General features: G+C 44.2%; 1 protein-coding gene across 1 annotated transcript in view; it reads right to left on the reverse strand.

Moving 5' to 3' along the window:
* LOC112070197 (KAT8 regulatory NSL complex subunit 1-like) overlaps positions 1-22,572 on the reverse strand; it is a 51,679-nt gene extending 29,107 nt beyond the window's left edge. Inside the window, 1 exon segment of the mRNA XM_070438871.1 lies at positions 21,042-22,572. Coding sequence (XP_070294972.1) covers positions 21,042-22,318 — 1,277 coding nt within the window. The 5' untranslated portion in view covers positions 22,319-22,572.
* Between the last annotated feature and the right edge of the window lie 1,141 nt (positions 22,573-23,713).

Consider the following 23,713-nt stretch of genomic DNA (forward strand, 5'->3'; position numbering starts at 1 on the left):
AATCTGACTGGCAGCAGCTCTCCTCTATGTATTATTTAGCAGGCCAGGCAGGCAGGCAGGCTGCTGGGCTGCAGCTAGCTCACCGCCAGGCCCGGGTTGGGCCCTCCCTCACTCTAGGCTTAGCACCAGCCCTGGAGGAGACCGTCTCAATGTACCATCCTAGCCTAGCTTCCTCTCTGTGTCGTCTGGTTTTGTGTCCGATTTTGACAAGGGAGATGACCAATTGTTTGTTGCCTGGGCTTGTATCAGTTGCCAATGTAAAAAAGTGTGGACAAAGACCAGCACATTACAATCACAAAGAGTTGTGTACCAATGAAATAGAATGATCGAGAATAAAACATGTAAAAAAAAAAAAAAAAAAATGTTTTATGGCAATTCAGCTGCTGAAAGGACTGCGGTTGAAATAAGGATTGGGGATTAAATGTAAATGACCCTATACCAGCAACATTCCAAATGGCATCAAATTTCCTATATAGTGCATTACTTTAGCCGTGGACTTTTGCCATAGGTCCAACAGGGAAGGGAGAAAACCCACGATGAGTCTTAGTGTCAGTAATGGTATCCCATTCTCTACCACAGGCTCTGGTAAAAAGTAGTGCACTATATAGGGAATAGGGTGCCATTTGTTAAGTAGCCTTTGGCTGTTGCCTGGATATAATGTCAGTCTGACTGGCGGAGAGTCTCAACCAGCTGATTGGGTTAGTTAGCCTAGAGGACCATGTGACCTGCCAGTATTCCACTTGGCCAATCTGGTTGGCTGTTGGTGCTGAAACAGGAAGAGGAAACAGAACGGTCTGTGTGCGTGTGTGCGCGCGTGATGAATGAGTCTCAGGCCTTGGTAGAAGACTAGGAGTGGGCGTTGTGAATGAAAGAAATGAGTTTATCTGTGTAACAGTTGGGAAAAGTGTATGGGTGTCGATGTTCTCATGCCTTGTTTTGTGTGTGTGGGCAAGACTGGTACGTGTCCATGCATTCTGATTTTGGCCTATGCATGCACCATGTCCAGTGCCCACGCTGACTAATATACTCATAACAAGTCGACAGTAGTTCCAGTTGATTTTGCACGAAGGCCGAGGAGCCCGAGAGTTTGAGCTTCTGGCAGATCCAAATCTTTACCACGGCAGCGTCAGGGCAGGAATCCTCTTTCCAAACAAACCCTGAGCAGAGCCCAGTAGACTGCTCTCTCTGACCCGACTCCCAGCGTCTGTCCTACCGGAAGGGAAATAAACTCAACAAGAACCCAGTGGCTTCCTCCATGGCACAGCCCACCGGTCCAGGAATGTGTATTGTTGTCCACAGACAATGTCAGAAAACAACAAGATTATCTCCAACGCATTAGTGCCTCCTCGGAATTAACACAAACACATACTCAGTGGAAAGTTTATTAGGTACACCACACCGTTCACGGAAATGGTTTGCTCCTACAGACAGTAAGTCAAGTGGCCATGGCAGGCAGACAGGCATCAAGGCATTCAGTTACTGTTCGATTGAACGTTAGAATGGGCAAAACGAGTGACCTAAATAACCTTTAGCGTGGTATAATCGCCGGTTCCAGTATCTCAGAAAGGTCCGGCCTCCTGGGCTTTTCACGTACGACAGTGTCTAGGGTTTACCAAGAATGGTGCGACAAACAAAGAACATCCAGTCAGTCATCGGCAGTCCTGTGGGTGAAAACAACTTGCTGATGAGATATCGGCAAGAATCGTGCAAGCTAACAAGCAGGCTTTAAAAACAGACAAATAACAATTGTGTTCAGAAAGGCATCTCGGAACGCACAACTCGTCGATCCTTGTCACGGATGGGCTGTTGCAGCAGACGACCCGGATTCCACTTCTATCCTCTAAAAACAAGAAGTGGCTCCAGTGGGCACGTGATCATCAACACTGGACAATTGAGGAGTGGAAAAACATTGCCTCGTCCGACGCATCCAGGTTCCTGTTGCGTCATGCTGATGGCAGAGTCAGGATTTGGTGTAAACAACATGAGTCCATGGCCCCACCTTGCCTGGTGTCAACAGTACAGATTGGTGGCAGTGGTATAAATGGTGCGCGGAATGTTTTCCTGGCACACATTATTTTCCTTGATACCAATTGAGCAATGTTTCCATGCCTCGAAGAGTTCAGTCTGTTCTGGAGGCAAAGGGGGACCCAATACTAGATGGGTGTACCTAATAAACTGGCCACTGTGTACATATAGGCCTAAGCACAAGACAGAGGAAGGAGGCTCAAGCAGGGAGCATCAGGGCGTATAGCTTTTAAAGTGCTTTCAACAGGTTTAGGATTACATGAGAATCTTAAATTAAGCCTAATTCACAGACAGATTGATATACTACCCACCACCCCACGGAGAAAATATGCAAATATTGAGTTATCTGCGGCCCCATGACTGATGTCATGCTAATATGGTTAACATGCATGGTTTCTGTTTACTTTCTTTTTCTCCGTAAAAATGTCATGCTATTTCAAATGTAGTCACAAGTTGTTGTTAAACATATAATGGTCAAAGGAGAAACCACGTGAGGGTGTCAACTTGAGAAAAACATAACGAGACGATGCCAAAATCCTGTCCACTTACACCCTTTGCTTTGCTTTTGTTTTCACATTTTCCCCTTTCTCGTGGGTAACCTTTGAATTACACCATTTACAGTTACATTTTAATAGTTGTATTGTGTAGCAGTGTGTAGGCCTTTAGTTCAGTGTATATTTTAGTGTGTCAAATCTGCCAACCTCCAAGTTTGGAGGGCACCAGAAGTTGTCCTGTCCCAACAGATGTCTAGCGTGCAAAAATCAATTTGTTTACGGCATGGTCTTTAAAAAAAAGGACTCAATAGCATCGTAATTCCTCAGTCACAGTGCCCGCCTGCCTCCATTTTGTAATAAACCCACTCTGAGCTGTGAGGTACAATTACGGGGGTAGTAGCCTACAGCAAATGAAAATCCACTGCAATATGAGGATGGTGTGTTTCTAGAGGATTCAAGCCTGGGGTGGTACAGTTTAGTGGACCATCGCCGTGCAGTCCCCAGTGGTCCTGAGGCAGCAGACAGGCTGGTTGGGGCTCAGGCTGTCTTCTCCTCGCTCTCTGCCCTGTAATCTCATTTTCCATCCAGCAGACCTTTCCTCCACAGAGCAGCAGAAACAGGACTCATTTGGCCCAGGGATGAAGCATGCTCCTGGGGGACTGAGAACGCCACCCCCTCCCCCCATTAACTATAAATATACTTGAGACTAAGCGATATGGAGACCAAATTAATAGCAGCGCCATCTCTTCTATTTTTAGATCATTGTAACAGTCAGTTCCTCAACCCCCACCATTTCCAACTGAAACTGAGTAAGTTATTAAAAGTCAGTGTTTTCTAAAACAACAAAGGAGGGAACAAGTACATTAGACATTAAAATGAAATAGGCCATGACCACCATGCGCAGCGGAATAAAAAACATACAAACCTTGCAAACTACACCCATTCACAAGCAATCAGAAAAGTTCCATATAGGCATGCGAGCACAAACACACTAGGCACATTAGCCTTATTCACACTGCCACCCACACACTGGAGCCCTTTCATTATGGGCCCGGCTCTGCCAGTTACAGATGATGGGGTGTGTGTGTGTGTGTGTGTGTGTGTGTGTGTGTGTGTGTGTGTGTGAGAGAGAAAGAGAGAGGAGGGATAGACAGGACTATAGGAGGAGGGAGGGACTCTGCTGCAGGTACTGAGGCAGCACACAGAGACGGGATGAGAAGAGCTCTTCACACACACACCGAACTCGGGCTAGGCCTATTGGGATAGGGGGGAGGAGGAGGAGGCGGGGCAGCAGCACTCTCTAAATGAAACCAAGGGTGTGTTGCAGCTACCAACTAAAACCAGGAACTGATGAGCATACTAGCTCACACCTCCGCTGTGCCTCCAAGCACTTTACAAAGCCAGGCAACCGTAGCCGAAATGTTGACCGCATCCAACCCTATCCAGTACATCCATACAAACAAGCACGTGCTCCACCGAACACGGGTAGGCCGTCTCAAATAGGCCTCGCTACTCAACGTCTGGAATAAATTGTCGTAGAGATTGTTCAGCAGAAGATCACTTTGCCGAACGCCATGCAAAGGGTAGGGAGACAAAGCCCAAGGCTGCTAGGTTCTGAAAGAATGAAAAACCGCAACATTGATATAGAGCATCCAAATGTCATATTCCATCAACCCTTTGTCTCGTAAAAGGTCAGAGGAGTTCTCGCCGATAAAGCGTTAATCAGACTGATGTCCCAAAGTAATTCTGCCATTCTGAGGAGGAAGGACCTGAAGAATCTGACAAGCAGAGCAAGAGGACATGCTGCTTGGCCTGAAAGAGAAAAGCCACATCCATTTAAAAAAAAGGATATAATAATAATATAGAGTTTGATTGACTAATAAAGGCTCCATTTTGTATTAGTTGGTAGCACTGTCCCTGGTTAGCTTTTCTATACTCTTTTTTTTATTTTTTTTATTACAATTTTTTTTTTTTTAATTGGGTTGTCCAATGGGTATACGCTGTGAGTCACATAAGGCCTGTATTAGCCTGGGGTGAAGAAATATTATCATAGATGATCATGTTACTATAAAACGCTCCCACTGGACTCGTAAGGCGTAATAAAACAGAATATCCAAACACAGAAAGAAACCAAGCGAGCGTAAAAGGGAGGAGAGAGGCACAGGTCAACGAGAAATCTAACCCTATGGGTAATGATACACCACAGTTCACAATGGCGGCACTCCTCCTTCCTTTTCTCAGCTCCCAGACACACAAACTGGTCTGTCAGCCACCTTAGCTTGACTGGAACGAGATGCACAACAGGAAACACACCGCCACACACATCATCACACAAACACACGCATACCCACTTCCTGTATCTGTTAAAGAGCGGGAGGAGAAACTGAGAAGGTGATGCGACAGCTGGTTTGTTGAACGAACAAAGCTCACTCGGTCTCTGCGCCTCTGACTCAAAAACACACTGCCCACATGTGCGCACACAAACACGGCGACACAAACAAAGATGGCAGTGGCTCACATTGACAGCTCCGGAGCAGTGCACAGAGGGAGCTGCCCTTTAAAACAAGTCAATCTCCTCTCTCTGCTGCAGGCAACAGGATACCTGAGCAGCCAATCTAGTCTATTTACACTGAGTACCACAGCTACTTCTCACGCACAGGCTCTATTATGTACTGTGTATGAGGGAAGCTCCACTTTACTAGGTTAGCACTTCTTTTTTTCTCTCCATAACATGTTGCTACAGCGTCACACGTTACCGGCTCATCCAAACCAGACACTAAACACGCCTAACCTTTCATACACACAAAAGAGAATATGAGCTGTGGTATTTGTGTTACAATAGCACCGAGACCAGCTACGCTGTTTGTTATCTTGTTCCTGATACTTGAACTGTGACAGATGTTTTACATGTGTGACCTGCTCCCCTCTACCCGACCCCTTCTCTTGAGCACACACACCATCAAGGGTAGAGGTCGACCGATTAATCGGAATGGCCGATTAATTAAGGCCGATTTCAAGTTGTTTTCATAACAACCGGAAATCTGTATTTTTGGACAACGATTTGAACACATTCTTATTTTCAATGACGGCCTAGGAACGGTGGGTTAACTGCCTTGTTCAGGGGCAGAATGACAGATTTTTACCTTGACAGCTCGGGATTTGTTTTTGCAACCTTCCGGTTACTAGTCCAACGCTCTAACCACATGCCTTACATTGCACTCCACGAGGAGCCTGCATGGCAGGCTGACTACCTGTTATGCGAGGGCAGCAAGAAGCCAAGGTAAGTTGCTAGCTAGCATTACATTTATCTTATAAAAAACAATCAACCTTAACATAATCACTAGTTAAACTAGTAATATCATCAACCATGTGTAGTTATCTAGCGTGTCCTGCGTTGCATATAATCGATGCGGTGCCTGTTACGTTCTTATCGAATCACAGCCTACTTCGCCAAACGGGTGATGATTTAGCACTGTCGTTGCACCAAACCTAACCATAAACATCAATGCCTTTCTTTAAAATCAATACACAAGTATGTTTCTTTAAACCTGCATATTTATTTAATATTGCCTGCTAACATGAATTTCTTATAATTAGGAAAATTGTGTCACTTCTCTTGCGTTCCGTGCAAGCAGTCAGGGTATATGCAGCAGTTTGGGCCGCCTTGCTTGTTGCGAACTGTGTGAAGTCCATTTATTCCTAACAAAGACCGTAATTAATTTGCCAGAATTGTACATAATTATGACATAACATTGAAGGTTGTACAACGTAACAGCAATATTTAGACTTAGGGATGCCACCCGTTAGATAAAAAAACGGAACAGTTCCGTATTTCACTGAAAGAATAAACAGTTAGTAGTAGTAGATAGTTTCCGGATTTGACCATATCAATGACCAACGGCTCGTATTTCTGTGTGTTATGTTATAATTAAGTCTATGATTTGATAGAGCAGTCTGAGCGATGGTAGGCAGCAGTAGGCTCATAAGCATTCATTCAAACAGCACTTTCGTGCATTTGACATCAGCTCTTCGCTGTGCTTCAAGCATTGAGCTGTTTATGACTTCAAGCCTATCAACTCCTGAGATTAGGCTGGTGTAATCGATGTGAAATGGCTAGCTAGTTAGCGGGGTACGCGCTAATAGCGTTTCAAACGGTGACGTCACTTGCTCTGAGACTTGGAGTAGTTGTTCCCCTTGCTCTGCAAGGGCCGCGGCTTTTGTGGAGCGATGGGTAACGATGCTTCGAGGGTAGCTGTTGTCGATGTGTTCCTGGTTCGAGCCCAGGTAGGAGCGAGGAGAGGGACGGAAGCTATACTGTTACACTGGCAATACTAAAGTGCCTATAAGAACATCCAATAGTCAAAGGTATATGAAATACAAATGGTAGAGAGAGAAATAGTCCTATAATTCCTATAACAACTACAACCTAAAACTTCTTACCTGGGAATATTGAAGACTCATGTTAAAAAGGAACCACCAGCTTTCATATGTTCTAATGTTCTGAGCAAGGAACTTAAACGTTAGCTTTTTTACATGGCACATATTGCACTTTTACTTTCTTCTCCAACACTTTGTTTTTGCATTATTTAAACCAAATTGAACATGTTTCATTATTTATTTGAGGCTAAATTGATTTTATTGATGTATTATACATCAATGTATTGATGTATTATATTAAAGGTAAAAGAAAAGTGTTCATTCAGTAGTTGTAATTGTCATTATTACAAATAAATAAAAATCGTCCGATTAATTGGTATTGGCTTTTTTTGGGGTCCTCCAATAATCAGTATCGGCATTGAAAAATCATAAAATCGGTCGACCTCTAATCAAGGGTTCTCCAATTCCTTCTCGAGCAGCACTAATTTCACAGCGACATGACCAGGTTTTATAACCACTAACCAGTTCACCTGCAGCCCCCAGCATCTAACTGTAGAGCTAGGAGTTCCTCTTAAAAGGGAGGTAGGGTAGTAACCACAGGTTAATATAAGTAGGTGGGGAAACCATCCACAGTCCACACTTCCCTTTAAATTGTCCAGCAGAGGGACATTTGGCCAATCAAATGGCTTAGAGGTCATTTATATGCAGAATGCAGACTCATGCAGGTTCAGGCAAGGTGTTCACCTGCAGCCGCAATGAATAAAGCGCTCAACCATGAAGGAACACACACGTTTATTTTGAAAGGAAGCACTGTCCACTAGAAACGTAATCCAGGTTATAACCTCTGAAGGGGAAAGGAACTGGTCCGGTTAGGATGACTGATTTCTAACACATGCAGGTGTGGATGAGACACTGGCACACACACGCACGTAACCACGCAGGCACAGTGATGGGAAGTTCTGATCTTTTTACTGACTGATCTTTTCGACTTGTTCAGTCAAAATAACTAATCTTTCGACTCATTTCGTTAATTTGAGTCAGTAATACCCAGAGCACGCGGGACCCCCCTACCGGTGAACAATGAACAGAAAACTCACAAACCTCTTGGTCACAATAAGGGGACTGTTCGAGATGTAATATGCAAAAGACGTGTTATTGATTGCTAGGCATAAAAATAAGATAATTTCTTGGTACATTTGAAACGTGGTCTAATTATGGCCGCAACCAGACTAGATTGTGAACAACTGTTGGTGGATGCATTGCTTGACTGCCGTGAGGTTGATAGGCACAATATCGTCTGCGAACTGCAGCACCTCAGAGGTTGTTGAGCAGAGGTGGTGTATGTTTTTGTTCTACGAAGCTGTGTCCATTGTAACATTCAATATTCAATTAATTGAATTCATTCTTGCACCACACAATCAATTATCAGTTTTAAACATGTATTTTTCTTGTCTATGCTGCCTGCAGCATTATCTATATTGCCTGTGCGCTTATGAGTCTTTCTATAAACTAGGGTACCAGTGAGGATTTACTACGCTGGACAACTTGTTATAGCTGTTGAGAATTTATTGATAATAATCTGCCAATTTATTTTTTTACAATTCGGAGTTGATTTAAAACCTGTTTAACCCTTCCTCATGGTTGGCGTCTTGACGGATTTGTCCAGAATCATGTGACATTAAACATTACTTTCTGTCCTTCCATTTATGACAGTGTAAGTTGTCGTTATATCATTTATTAAGCTGTTAGACATAGAACTTGAAACCTGTATGAATCCTGGATATAGCCGTCAGGTTTTTTTGTACAGAGATTTCAGAAATGCAGTGTAACTACGAAACATTTCATGTCTCCATATGTCAGTTTATGGGCACACAACTCCAAAATAATTTATGCGATTGAAAAATCAAAATGCTTCTAACCAAAAGAGTCACCGTAAAATAGATACTTAAAACCTAAAACAGATACGGTCATTAACGTTTCTATTAGTTTTGTTTATAGATTGGTGCCATATAGCACGCGTCTGTCTATTGGAGCTGGTCAGTATGTCTAGCTAATCGTGTCAAAAGCAGGTTTTTTTCTCCCTCAAATGTATCGCGTAGTAAAACGGCATAAACCTAATGTCAAGTTAAAGTGTACTGTTAGCTAGCTAACGTTGTGTATGCTTTCCACTTTCTGGAGGACAGAGTTTTGAAATCAGTGGAATTCGAGAATGATAGCTAAGGAGATGAAGAAAACACCGGTCTGGATTACATCGTCAAAGGGCAACCATTCATGGCATCAGACAGGAGATGCGTCCAACCATGACGTATACTGGTAAGACAGCTACATTTTTAGATATTGCACGTTTCAATTTTGACAGAAACTGGTTTCATTTCAAGTGTGCCGTTAGCTAGCTATCGTTTCCTGGCTGGGTTGCTAGCTAACGTTATGTGTATGATCTTATTCTTCGTATCTTAGACACATTTGCTTGACTAGTTATAGCCATAGAACCTGGTTGGTTTGCTACCTGCAGATTCATGCAGGCTAATAACGTCATGAGTTGTGATTATGGTCCATTGTTTAGCTAGCTAGCTTCAGGTCTTAACTTCTTCGGGATAGGGGGCAGCATTTTCACTTTTGGATAAATAGCGTGCCCAATTTCAACTTCCTTCTACTCATCCCCAGAATATAAGATATGCATATTATTAGTATATTTCAATAGAAAACACTCTGAAGTTTCTAAAACTGTTTGAATCATGTCTGTGAGTATAACAGAACTTATGTAGCAGGCAAAACCCAGAGGACTAACCATTCTGATATTTTTTGTTGTTGAGGTCACTGTCTGTTCAATGAGTTTTCATTGGGATACTAGATTTCTAAGGGACTTGTTTGCAGTTCCTACCGCTTCCACTGGATGTCACCAGTCTTTGGAAATTGATTGAGCTTATTCCTTTGTGAAACGAAGAAGTACGGCCATCTTGAATCAGAGTAACGTTATGTGTACTGTTCGAGAGTTGCGCAAGACTAGAAAAGTAGCGTTAGTTTGTTGTCCTCCTGTATCGAAAACAGATAGACCCGTCTTCAATTTGATCGATTATTAACGTTTAAAAATACCCAAAGTTATATTACAAAAGTAGTTTGAAATGTTTTGGCAAAATTTACAGGTAATTTTTGAGATATTTTGTAGTGACGTTGCGCAAATTGGAAGCTGTTTTTTTCTGGATCAAACGCGCCAAATAAATGGACATTTTGGATATATATGGACGGAATTAATCGAACGAAAGGACCATTTGTGATGTTTATGGGACATATTGGAGTGCCAACAAAAGAAGCTCGTCAAAGGTAAGGCATGATTTATATTTTATTTCTGCGTTTTGTGTTGCGCCTGCAGGGTTGAAATATGCTACACTCTCTTTGTTTACTGTTGTGCTATCATCAGATAATAGCATATTATGCTTTCGCTGAAAAGCCTTTTTGAAATCTGACATGTTGGCTGGATTCACAACGTGTAGCTTTAATTTGGTATCTTACATGTGTGATTTAATGAAAGTTAGATTTTTATATCATTTTATTTGAATTTGGCGCTCTGCATTTTCCTTGGCTTTTGGCCAAGTGGGACGCAAGCATCCCACATATCCCAGAGAAGTTAATAAAAGACTTGACTCTAGTTTTGAGAAAGGATTTTCATTTCAAGTTAGTGTACTGTTAGCTAGCTAGCTAACGTTAGCTGCCTGGCTCGCTAACTAACGTCACGTCATGCGTTGGGATCCATTTTTTACCTAGCTAGCTATCTACAGTGGTTCCTCCTTTAAAAGTTGCGTCATACTGCGGCACACCTTGCGTGCTGCCGCAGCATTCTGTGGCATGTGATTTAATTCTTAGCCATTTTTTCTGTTACTGCAAGTTAGCGCTAGTTTGACCACCAGAGGGCATCTTTGAGAAACATTTGATAGTATTCCTTATTGGCATTACCAGAGAACTTAAAACCTTTTTTGTAATAACATACTATATGGGATTGATCAAGAAATTTGGCTTAATTAATTTGATTAATATTATGGTGTTTGTATTCAGAGAAAAACTAAAACCTCAGGGTTTCCGTTAGGATGGAATGGAAAATATGGCGATGTACAACATGACGACGGTCGGGAGTAGGCTACAGGATTGGAGGATTCCAAATTGTTTGCCTTCATTAGACAACTTTGTTCCAATATTTCTGTAAATCAGTGATATTTATTCCCATAGTAATTCGTTATGGATCCATAACTAAATCAACATCTGCATTTTGAAAATAGTATTTTTTATCATTATTTGCTGAAGTCACCAGGGACGGGTGGCCCACGTCAAATTCGTCATTGGAACCACTTGATATGATTGGTAATATAAAAACCTTGGACCCAAATGCATAATGAGTGCTCTAACTCCCCTTTGTGGTGGTCTGGAGCAATGAAGCCGTGACGCTGGGTACCTCTAAGTCCCGCAGTGTAAGCTCGCAACTTTTAAAGGAGGAACCACTGTAGCTACATTTCTTAACAAAAGACTCTCGTCTTAGTGTGCCAGAGCGCAGAATAACTGATTAATTTTTGAACGCTCAACACCTGTTTGAATATGTCCGGTGTCAATAAACGTTGGCAACAAAGCGTAATTCAATTGTTGCCAGCAGCACAGTTAGTCACCAACGCTCTGGTTAACCAGCTCTGCTAGGGGAAGTAAAATGGTCAGAGTGGGGTGTTCTCTCATTGTGTGTCTGGAAGTAGATAGCCAATGTTAGCCATGTTAGCTTGGGTGCTTGACTGTTGTTGTGAGGTCAGAGCTTTCGGAACAAAGCTACATATTGGCCAGAGCGTCCAGTGTGTGTTCTGAAGGCGAAAAGCTCTGAATTTACGAACGGACAATCTGACAGCACAGTTGCAGTCACCAACGCTCTGGATAACATAACAGCCTACCCAGCTCTGCTACGGCGAGAAATGTTCAGTGAGCTGTTCTCTCTCTGAGATGTCTGGAAGTAGCTGGCAAGTAAGTACAGAACACTCGGATCAACCCTTAAAGAGATGGGTGGGGCTAAGGCTTAAGAGGGTGTGAACAATGCTGAATGGGTGAAGACAAAGAAGGGCTCTCCAATAGTAGTACCAAAACCTTGAAAGACGGTTTTCTCAAGTGAGTTTACAAGTTGATAAACTTTCAAAGCAGAATTACTTTCCCATTGTTTCCTCAAATGCAGTGTATGATATAACATTTTGTAGCGCTGATTCTCTACTTTTATCCAATGTAAAAAACAGATATTCAAATGTTGCTACATAAGACCAAATCCAGGTGGTGAGTCACATTTAACAATTTAAAAGTAATTAGAATTAGAATGCAATGGCAAGCCATAAAGAAAAAAGCATAATGGCCAACTTTGACTACTTGGGGGGGGGGTTCTATATTAGGCCATACACATACAATTATAGAAAATATACAATTGAATAATGTTGAGGTTCTTGAAAACTACAATTATCTGCTTGAAAAAGTCACGTATGAACCCTGAAGGATGTATAGGTGGGGTTATGGGCAATTTGCATATATTCCTCTATTTAAATGTAGAACTGCATAAAAATCACTTATTTTTATTTCAAACCATTTAGAAATGTTTATCCTATGTCAAACACTGGCCCCATTATTTATCGAAAGACCCATAGGAAAGACAGATAGATGTTGGTCGGAGTCGCCGGAGGAGCTCGTTTTAATCCTGCTGTATAGAATTCATTGCAGCCAGCAGGTGAACCGAAAGACTTAAATTAATGAGTCACAAAAAAAATCATGACTCTTTTTACTGACACGAGAGTCGCACAAAAATGTATAAACCGTTCGAACCGCACATCACTAACACACACAAAAACTCAGGTGCACCCACATGATGCAAAGGCAGGTTGCAGAGTCAGTGTTTTCCCTGCATTGCTGCTGGGGGGGGGGGGGGGAAACAGTGCAGGCAGAATGTTTAAAGCTTTCTGTAACGCCCGCCCACACGGTTGCTGCAGCTAGCTTTGTGTGCGTCAGTGGTGGAAAAGTACCCAATTGCTAACATATGGAATTGTTTTAAGCTGGCCATACCATGGATCATTTAGCTATTTGATTTTAGGACACATTTAGGTATAAAAAAATATATATATATACACAAAAATTATTTGATGAAATATTGAATTTGGTGTTTACTATACTGAACAGAAATAAACGCAACATGCAACAATTTCCAAGATTTTACTGAGTTACAGCTAATACAAGAAAATAGGTCAATTTAAAAGAAATGTATTAGGACCTAATCTATGAATATCACATGGCTGAGCAGGGTAGCAACCATGGCTGGACCTGGGAGGGCATAGGCCCACACACTGGGGCGCCAGGCCCAACCAATGAGAATTAGCTTTCCCCACACAAAATGGCTTTATTACAGATAAATTCTCGATTTCATCAGCTGTCCGCCCGGGTGGCTGGTTTCAGACGATCCCGCAGGTGAAGAAGCCAGATGTGGAGGTCCTGGGCTGGCGTGGTTACACGCGGTCTGTGGTTGTGAGGCCGGTTGACATCCTGCCAAATTCTCTAAAACAATGTTGGAGGGGGCATATGGTAGAGAAATTAACATTAAATTATCTGGCAACAGCTCTGGTGGACATTCCTGCAGCCAGCATGCCAATTTCACAGTCCCACCAAATGATGCTTGAAGTTGAGATGTGACGGAGAGAATCAGACTCTGAACTCTGAAGCATTTATTTGGGCTGCAATTTCTGAGGCTGGTAACTCTAATGAACTTATCCTCCGCAGCATAAGTAACTCGGTGTTCTTTTCCTGCAGCGGTCCTCACGAGAGCCAGTTTCATCATAGCGCTTGATTGTTTTTGTACAGTTTTTGCGACTGTACTTTAAAATTTTCCGGATTGACTGACCTTCATGTCTTAAAGTAACGATGGACTTTTCTTTCTCTTTGCTTATATGAGCTGTTCTTGCCATAATATGAACTTGGTATTTTACCAAATAGGGTTATCTTCTACCACCCATACCTTGTCACAACAACTGATTGGCTCAAACGCATTAAGGAGGAATGAAATTCCACAAATTAACTTTTAACAAGGCACAGCTGTTAATTGAAATGCAATCCAGGTGACTACCTCATGAAGCTAGTGGAGAGAATGCCAAGAGTGTGCAAAACTGTCATCAAGGTGGCTACTTTGAAGAATCTCAAATATATTTTGATTTGGTGTGTCCAAACTTTTGACTAGTACTGTACAAGAATGCGAAGGAAATATATATATTTTTTTGGGACACACGCAACTCAATATTAGGAAGATGTTCGTAATGTTTGGTATACTCAGTGTATTTAACCCCATATTTTTGTTGGCACAAAACTACCTCCATACGCCCATTCGTTTGTATGGGTTACCTTCAGACGAGGCCTCTGACACTTGTGGGCGCCGTAGAGCAAAACGGAGAACATCATCGTGTTTGTGAGTCACCTCTTTCCATTATCAATAATTTGTAGCTCAAACCAATCAGACGCTAGACACGTTGTTGTGAGAAGACTGATTTTCGGGATGTCTGAAACACCGCTGTAGCTCTGCCACCTTCTCACAGAAGGTTTCAAAAGATAGCACCAAATATAGACCTACTCTGTCTACTGCACAAACAACTCCATCTGACAAAAAAAAGATGTACATGAACAGGAGCCTCTTGTTGACATGTTTTCCAATCCCCCTGGATTGTAAATAAGACTGATGTCATATAACATTATATAAAATGAGACTCCCCTTTTCATTAATTTGAGAAGACGGTCTAAGTCTAGTAGCCTACCATGCCCTGAAACCACACATGAACATGACCGTCTGTACCCCATCCATCTTTCGGTGGTATTCGTCCAAGGATTTAAGACATGCTGGTTTTCTGAGAGAACCTCAATGATCTTTGGAGGGGAGGCTCTGAGCCAGAACGGTTCTCTTGACTCCATTAGTGAAAAGCAAACACAGTGGTGTGAGAGTGAGTGAGAGTGAGTGAGTGAGAGTGAGAGACAGATGGTGAAAGAGATAGTGAGAAAGAGGGTGAGGGAGAGAGAACAGCTATGCTTCAAATCATAGAGTCACATCACCACAGGCAGAGACATGTGTGGTGGTTAACTAGTATTTGTATGGCATTTCCTACTATCACAGAGCGTAAATGACTCTGGACAGCACTACTGCATACACAGAGTGTCATAGTGACTGCAAACACACACAATGGAGGACTTGACCCCCATACCAATTTGAACATTAATAGATTCATGGGACTACTGCCAGGTAATGTTAAAAAGCCTGGTTACCATCTACCATCCTAATGTGTGCCAAATCCCAAGGGCACATCCCAGGAGTATTCACGAGGCCAACATTATAAGACTCCCAAAGTGCACACTGGGAAACCCTGTTTCAAATGTACCAGAGAACAAAGAGATCCGAGGCCAACCTCCCTGGAGAGCGAAAAAATTACTTAATGCCATTGCCTGCCTATGCATCGCTTGTTCTTTGAAGTTTGAGGCTGGTATCTGTATAGCACTTTGTGACAACTGCAGATGTGAAAAGGGCTTTACACATAAATGTGATTGCATTTGAGTAAGAAGGAGTCCTAAGACCACCACCATTTCACTCTGTAGCTATTGCTTCCCATTGTCATTGTGTTGTGCAGCCATGCTATGGGTGTGTCACATAGCAGCTTCCATTTCAATGAATCATAGGAAGCATTAACGAGCCAAGAACAAGACATTTCAATGCCACTTCAAGCTCGTCTTGTACCTGTGAAAGGACGAGGCCCACCAGCTTATTTAAACTAAACAATTTTTCTGGTGGTTGCCCTAGCGAACTATTCAGTCAATGTGCGTGCGATTGTTTTAGTAGAGCCCAATAGAAATTCCCAAACCAGTTATATTGATCTATCTGGTAGCAACGGAAGGCACCGGCATCCTGTCCCTGGGATAGGCCTAATCTTGATCAGATGCATTGGCACAGCCTTGCAGTAACATCAGTTGAACCATTTCAGCTGGGTCGTGTCCATTAGGCACTAAATGGAAGAAGTGAAAGAGGAAGGGACTAACCTGGACTTGTCCAATAAACGCTCATGTTCGTTTTCTGTTGCAAAATATTATTTACGCTGTGCCCTAAATCAACACAACCCTGATGAGGAAAACACTACCATCCAACTCCCAGGGCGTTCATTATGGGGGGGGGGTGGGGGGTGAACCATATCCTACCATAAGCTACAGAAAGCCATCCTGAGAAGGCAGGCGTGTTGTCGTTTCAATCCCAACCCATTAATCTAGTGGTGGTGCTGGTGGTAGCCGTCTGCTAATCCAACGTGCTAGTAATCTCCAGACTGATTAAACAGACGTCTAATGCACCATGTGCTACCCAACACGGCCTTCTTTTCACATCAAGATTTTTTCCGTTGGAAACCTTCTGGTTGGATAAGAATGATGAACACTAAGAATGATCTATAATGAAAAAAATGTGGCAAACAAAAGTATTACTGTTGTGGCAAAAAAAACTATTTTGTAGTGTACCCTTGCTTTGGGGCGAGATGACATGGTCATTACGGACATTACAGATAGACCTGTAGTGTGTGAGAGGAGCAGATGAGGGCCACTTGAGACGCCACATTACTGTTGAGCACTGAGCAGCTAGAGTCAGTCCGGGTGGGTTTTTTCATTTCACTGCCCAGGGGTGCAGCTGAACAGGACCCAGGATATGGCGACATGTGGTACGGACTGCAGAGAGGACACGTTGCATGGAAACGTCAAGAAAAGGGCTAACAGAGCCTGGCGTCCTGCTGAGAGACTGATGAACAGACATACCAGGTGAACGTATCAACACAAGTCAGGGAAAGAAGAGACAAAAGGAAGGCAGAAAGAAGAGAGAAAAGATGGGACGGACATAAAGACGAGAACCACCCACACAAAGAAATCCAAACCAACCCGCTTGCATCGAGGATCCTGCGAGCTAACTGGCTCAACTGGAAAGCCAACCGACAGGTCAGCAAGCAGGAAGGCGCAAGGACGTAGTGGATCCATTTGTAAATGAGCAACTCAGGTCCTTAAATCACACGAAGGACTCTTGGCACAGCCCTGTGAAGCACACAGAATAATTGAAGGACAGGGCACATAAGACCAAGCCTGTTGTTCCATAGTTTGGCTAGAAGGAGCTTAGTTCCTCTCATGCTAACTAGCCTAATGTAGGCCTAGGCTACAGATATGTGCCAAACGGCCATGCAATAAAAGGAACCTGAGCGAGCATGAGAGGAAAAACAAACTGTTGCAATTATGGTAATGTTGCAATTATGGTAATAAAACAGACAGACTGGGAACCAATCAGGACTAAGCTCTCACACACCAGTAACAGAAGGAAGAGGTCGGTAAGTGCTTGAGGGCTTTACTTATTTAAAACCTTGACACACCTCAGTCATCTCTCCCAATTTCCTTGCCATTGTTTTGGTGCAGAAGAATATAAAACACTGTTTTGCACTTACAGCAAATTGGGATGCCAAAAGTATTGGTACAAACGAATCTCACACTCAATTTGCATTAGGTCAACATTCACATGCCCCACCATCACCCAATATATTTCACACCAAGTTTAACATCAGTTGGAGCAAAAAGGATAAGGACCTATTTCTCCATATTCCATTTGAAGGGATTGAAGGAAGAAAGGTATTGCACCGAGACCATGTGAGAATGAGTTGCAGCAGCGACACGACAGTACAATAACACATGAGGCTTTGTGGAGATTCTCCTTAAGATGAAGAGGAGCCTGTGAGAGGTGAGCACAGACGAGGAAGAGAGCGCGAGAGAGAAAAAAACACAACAAAAAATATAAACATCCTGTTAGCAAAGGCAGTGGGTATGCATAATGGATGCTTGGCTAGTTTCAGGCTTTGAGATAGACAGCTGCTGATAGGAGGCGCTGGTCTCTGGAAGAGGCCAAAAAAATGGAGCGGACAGTGGAATGCACCAGAATAGGCCTATCATCATCCTGAGTCAGTGCACTGCAGCACTAAGGCTGAAGGAGTAGAACATCAGAGCCCATTTCCACAAAGCGTCTTAGAGTATGGAGTGCTGATCAAGGATCAGTTTTGGCTTGTAGATCATAATGAACAAGATTATATGGACAGATCCTAGATAAGCACTGCTACGCAGACGCTTTGTGGATAAGGGCCCAGAGCCTACTGGGCCATGTTGATCAGACACTTACCTGCACAGGTGACATGTCCTGTATTTCAAACATGCTCTCCAGGAGCAAGACAGGTTTGCCTGGTTGTGTTTTGACATGGGGAAGGGGTTCACAGGGAGAAGGTCACCAGAAGGCACATAATTCTCAAAGCAACAGTATTTCACAAACACATTGAGCCTATGGATGAGTAGATATGAACCTAAAAACAACTCCTGTTAGGTAGAACTGAAAGCAATAGAAGTTAATTGATTTTGCAATGAAATAGAGACGTTTTATTCTTGAATGCATAATATTTAGGGTTATGGGAGTGAGTGAAACATTTGGCCTATAGGGTGCTACAAGACCTTGCCTGGAAGGAAGCCAAAGGTTAATGATTACAAACTGAGGATATAAGGCTAACCAACAGGGCCTAAAATGAACACTGGCCACCTGCCAAACACGGGTATATTTTGGCATGGGCGGGTAAGAATGTCTAATTCAACAGCCATGGCGTGTGGTAACACTTTGGACTCTACAGTGTGAGTGCTACATAAAAACAAGTGCGAGTTGCGATTTATAGCTAAATAAATGCTGCAGTAGCAGTTTAAGTATTTCTGTCGTTTGGTTTCATACCTGGTAACGCACAAAGAAATCTTAATCCTAACGTTATAGCTATCCCACCTCGCACAGCAACACTGCCTGTCTGGAGGGTTGTGAGCACTGAAAGATTTGTTTACAGAAGCAATGGGCACAGGCATAAAAGTTGGTCTAATTTACTTGAAAGTCTACTACTTTGTCCTTGTGTTTCTTGGCTATTTACATAGTTTTGTTCACAAGCTCGGTTGCTTTTCAATGTTTGAGTTTGCTCCCACAGCTAACAAAAAGAGACATCGTTGGCCTCTACTAGTGACATTGTTGCAGGCACATGTGATGACTTGAGTGGCCCTGTTACCAAGGTACCCTTAAAGGGGCAGCTAAACATTTGTTAAAATACTCCGGTCACAGAATATTAAATCGAACAATATACCACATTACTTGTTTTAGAAACATTAAGCATGCTCATCTGTTTTTCTTTGTGTAATTATGGTAAAACTGATATTTAGGCTGGTAAAAAATCTGAGTGGTTTGGTAAACCGCTACACCCCTAGAGTAATTACGTGTGGGCCAGGACAAACACTGCGTGCAGACAGACATACAAGACACATCACACAAATCAAACTCATCCTCAGGGGGTTGCTCAGAGCTAAAATGTTAAAAATGATCTTATTGTGGCTGCATCAACACCACCATAGCGACATCAACTGGTTTGGAAAGAACAAGCTTTCCTTACACGAGACGCAACAGACATCCAGACACACGACATGGTGGTACCATCAACGAGCTGCCGACCTAAACTATGAAAAGCAGGAATAGGTCTGTCTGGTGAGTTGAAGTGTTTGCAAACATGTTATATCTGTTCATCATATCCACTTCCGTAACATTCTATGAGTCATGTACAAGAAAAAAGAAGAAAAACAAAGTCCCCCTCCCTCGCTGCAAGAGGAGTGCCCTGTCACTTCTTAAAGGTGCAGGCGCCCCTATTTTCTTCTCCCACTCCGACAGTCAGACAGAGACTGTAAAAAACAGCAGCTGTGTCATCATGCTCTCTCACTATAATCTGCCTGGAAGTAAGCCTATTTGGTCTTACGCAATTGGCCATGTGACCGACCAACTGCCTTCATCATGCCTGAATGTAGGTTATCCCTCATGCCGTCGGTCCGTCTTTAGCTCACAACATTCAAACAAGGCCACAGTGACTCTGACCCAGTCAGGCTCACGTGGAGTCCCAAATGGCTCCTTATCCTCTACATGGTGCACTACTTTTGATCCTAGCCCTACGGGCCCTGGTCCAAAGTAGTGCACTATGTAGATTGATTAGAGTGCCCATGGGCCTCGCACTACACACAATAACCAGTGGGCCTTGTGGAGGGAAAGCTGCAGGGCTGACTATAAAAAGATCCAAACATAGTTGAGTAACATGTGGGCACTGAGGATCATAAAGAAAAGGCCAATCCAACTGAATAGGAACATCTAGCATAACCAGCAAAAGCTAGCCAGCGCTTTTCAAAAAGGTAACATAGGACCAATACTGAATACTTGAGGGTGGAATGTCAATCTACTCCTACATCATTTCATCTGCATGTAAAAAAAGAGATTGAAACATCTATAGGTTAAAATCTACTCGTGCGTTGATCACATTAAGTGCCTCATCCAATGGAGTCAACAAGGCAAAAGATCAGATATCGGACATAGGATAACAACCGCACTGGAATTAACCTAACCTGGGGCCATGCCAGCTTGTTCTGGATATCTCTGCCTTCACTTCTCTGAAAATGGTGGTTTCTTTCTCTGGTAAATGCCTTAGATCCAGGCTTATCCCTGAAGACATAAAAGTGTGTTTGAACCAGAGGACCGCACTGCACCGCAGCATCAGAACACAACAGCGTTTTTATTAAACAGGGTTTTCATTCACTTTCATTACCCATCACTTCATCAGGGTCACCTTCCACACAAAGGAGGGTGCAAGCCACATCCTCATGAACACAGGAAGATATAGCACACACACACGCGCTTGTACGTAACATGAATGGGCCTGGATTGGGCTTACTTTCAGCAGCAGAGAGTGGTAAACTGGAGATGAACCCTGAAACTGGCAGTGTGTTACTGCTAAAACAAGGCTACAGATCCCCAGTGGCTAACAACCCAACAAACCAAGCCAGGATGGAGTCCCTCCCTGTCACTCACTCTAGCATCTTTGTATTTTCCACTACTTCAGTCGCTGACTCCCTCTCTGCTTTCTCCCCATCCTAAATTCCAATTTAGTCAACATTCCCCCATTCAAAAAGGCCCATTCTACTCTGTCTTTATCCAATTAATTTTCTGTTAAGCGGGAAAAAATACCTAATAAACATTTTGTCCAGGTACTAGGTACTTACAGAGAGATGTGTCGCTGCTCGATGTCCACCCTGGTGAGCTCGTCCTCCTCCACGTCAGTCTCTCCTCCGGAGCTGCTCTCCGTGGCGTCTGAGTCGAAGGCGCTCTCCGTGGACCTCAGGTTGGTGGTTCCGCTGAGGGACAGGCGCTCCAGCTCTGCTGGTACAGAGCCGTCCTTCAGGAATCGCCCAAGCCCCTCCCTCTCCTGCGGGGTGAGAGGGGCGTCCTGGCCTCCTCGTCTCCCGCCAGTTCGGAGGGCATCCAGTGGCCCCAGTGTGCTCTCCAGGAGCCCCCCCAGCTGCTGTTGGACGTGGTGCTCCACCTGCTTGGCCTGAACCACCTGGAGGCGCTTCCTCAGGCGCCGCAGACGCCCCTCAATCTCGCCCTGCCGGCTCTGGCTCTGCTGAGTCCGCTCCTTAACGTCAACTCCAAGGCTGCCCAGGCCCAGGGAGGTCTGTCGGTCCGTTGGGGAAAGGGATGATGTGTCCGTGGCCAGCGATGGTGGCCGTTCGGAGGGTTTGCTGTCGGGGCAGTCCATGGGGGTGTTGGTGGAGGCTGCGGGGGGTGCTGGCTGTTCAGGGTTTCCGGCAGGGTTGTAGGACAGTCCTGTGGGCTGCTGGTGCTCCCCTCCCCCGTTGAGAGGAGAGTTTCCTCTAGAGGCAGTCGTGTTGGGTTGGGGCACCGGGGAGTCCAGTCCACGTCCAGCAGGAGGCCTGTTATTACCTCCATTGACCGTTGTCATACTGTCCCAGTCTGGCCCGTTTTTGGCGAACTTCTTAGCCACGCCGTTGACCGGTGGCGGCGGGCTTGACAGGGCAGGGGGACCACCCCCTCTGCTGTTACTCATGATGCTCTTGAGCTGCTCCTCTGAGAGCTCCAGTGTCTTGTGTTTCCTGGGCAGGAAGCTGGGCAGAAGGCCGTGTTTCTGCAGCAGGACGCCTTGCAGCTTCAGTGACTCCTTGGTAGAGGGAACGGARGTCACGTCRGAGCACAGGTARGACGCCACCAGCGGCTGTAGTTTCCCAAGAGGTGTGGAAGYAGCCTCGTTGCRTCGCGMCGACTCCTCCRTCCCCTTACCTGTGATGGKKCCCCCGTGGGGACCGCGCTCTTCYGAMGCCTTGCGCTTGACGGCGCCGTTGCTGGAGACGAGGATGTGACTGGTGCCMCCGRTGCTCTCCACGCCGCTCGGGGAGAGGTTGGAGGAGGGCGGAGCCAGTTTGAAGCGGATGCGGTGAGCTTCGGCCGGCGCGTCGGTTAGAGCGGGCGCCATCGCAGCCATGCAGCACAGGGAGGGGGCGGGCGAGGGGGCCTCTCCCGGTGCTGAGGCCAGCTCCACACCACCCACCTACCGCCTCGCCAGAGGACAGCCTAGGAGAGAGGGGGAGTCAGAGATATACATTAAAAACACAGCACCACATCCATGAGCCATTTCCAACGTTCATACTTGATAAATCATCATTCACTGTCATCTAAACCAAGAGCATCCTATGTAACGCTTCAAATTTGCCTATAGTAGCCATAATGATCTGGCCCTACTGCCACATTACAGCAATATGGTTGCTGACAGACAGTGAAGCTTTTATACATATGAACTCAGACATCAATTACATGTTTCTAGAGCACAGAGGAGCAGGTGCGTAGATGAAACCATAGCTGGAGGATAGAGAGTGAAGCAGGGGGGGTGGGGGTTCATTTACCAGCAGTACTACATTGAGGAGCTATGCAGCTTAATTTATGTCTGCGTGGGACACAGGAGGGAACAGCTGATCTCACCAAATGTAGGTCAGAGCCCTAGCTGGAGCAAAGGCCTACCAAAACGCATCCAGACAAGGGGGATTTCAGCAGCCGATCATCGGTAGGTTAACAGGGTAAAAAAAAGGAAGGAGCAGAGTGATGGGAAAAGTACCCTACCAGGAGTAATTTCTGTATTTTCAAAGTACTTTCCTGAAGCTCAGATGGGCTTTTAAGACCCCATAGCCAAACTAAGCTCAACATTTCAATGTGTGATTTGGTTAGATGTTGGCAGGCTGCCTGGCTAATGTAATTCAAGAACAAGGGAGGGCACAGACTGAGGAGAAGACAGGTAAATCATAATGGTGGAAGGAAAAATATGCAGGTGGCTGGCTGGCTTTGCAAGTGCAAATTATGCTAGCACGATTCTAACATAACTGTTCAATAGAAAAATCTGTGAGTAATATTTCTAAGAAATGTCTAGGTCATGAATACAAACAGGTCAGGCTGACACGACATGAAATCACTACTCATTTTCTGAGAACAGAGAGCGAGAAGACTGGTGTGTTACGTTCTGAAAGGGTGCCGTGCTGTAACACTGCAGATCCAAAGGGTGTGGTGATGGATGGCACAGGTGTTAGGTTACACTGTGCAGCTGCGTAAAAGGATAGGCTACATGCTCCATCATTTCCTATTAGATTAGGCCAAGGCTTAAAAATCACCAAAAGAAAGGCAGTGTTGTGTTCAGCTTTATAACATTTGTCTACAAATAATGCAATAATGTAAAGCGGTGCAATAATGTAGAGAATCACGTAGGCTTGTCTTACGCAAACGTGTAGCCTATGACTTTATTAGAATGCAAAAACAATGTCCATGTTTCATCTTCAAGATAAATGCAAAGCATTTACTGGGCTATTTGACCCAGTAAAAGCAGGCATTCAAA

The sequence above is a fragment of the Salvelinus sp. IW2-2015 genome, unplaced genomic scaffold (genome assembly GCF_002910315.2).
Source record: "Salvelinus sp. IW2-2015 unplaced genomic scaffold, ASM291031v2 Un_scaffold1253, whole genome shotgun sequence".
In the NCBI taxonomy this organism is placed as follows: domain Eukaryota; kingdom Metazoa; phylum Chordata; class Actinopteri; order Salmoniformes; family Salmonidae; genus Salvelinus; species Salvelinus sp. IW2-2015.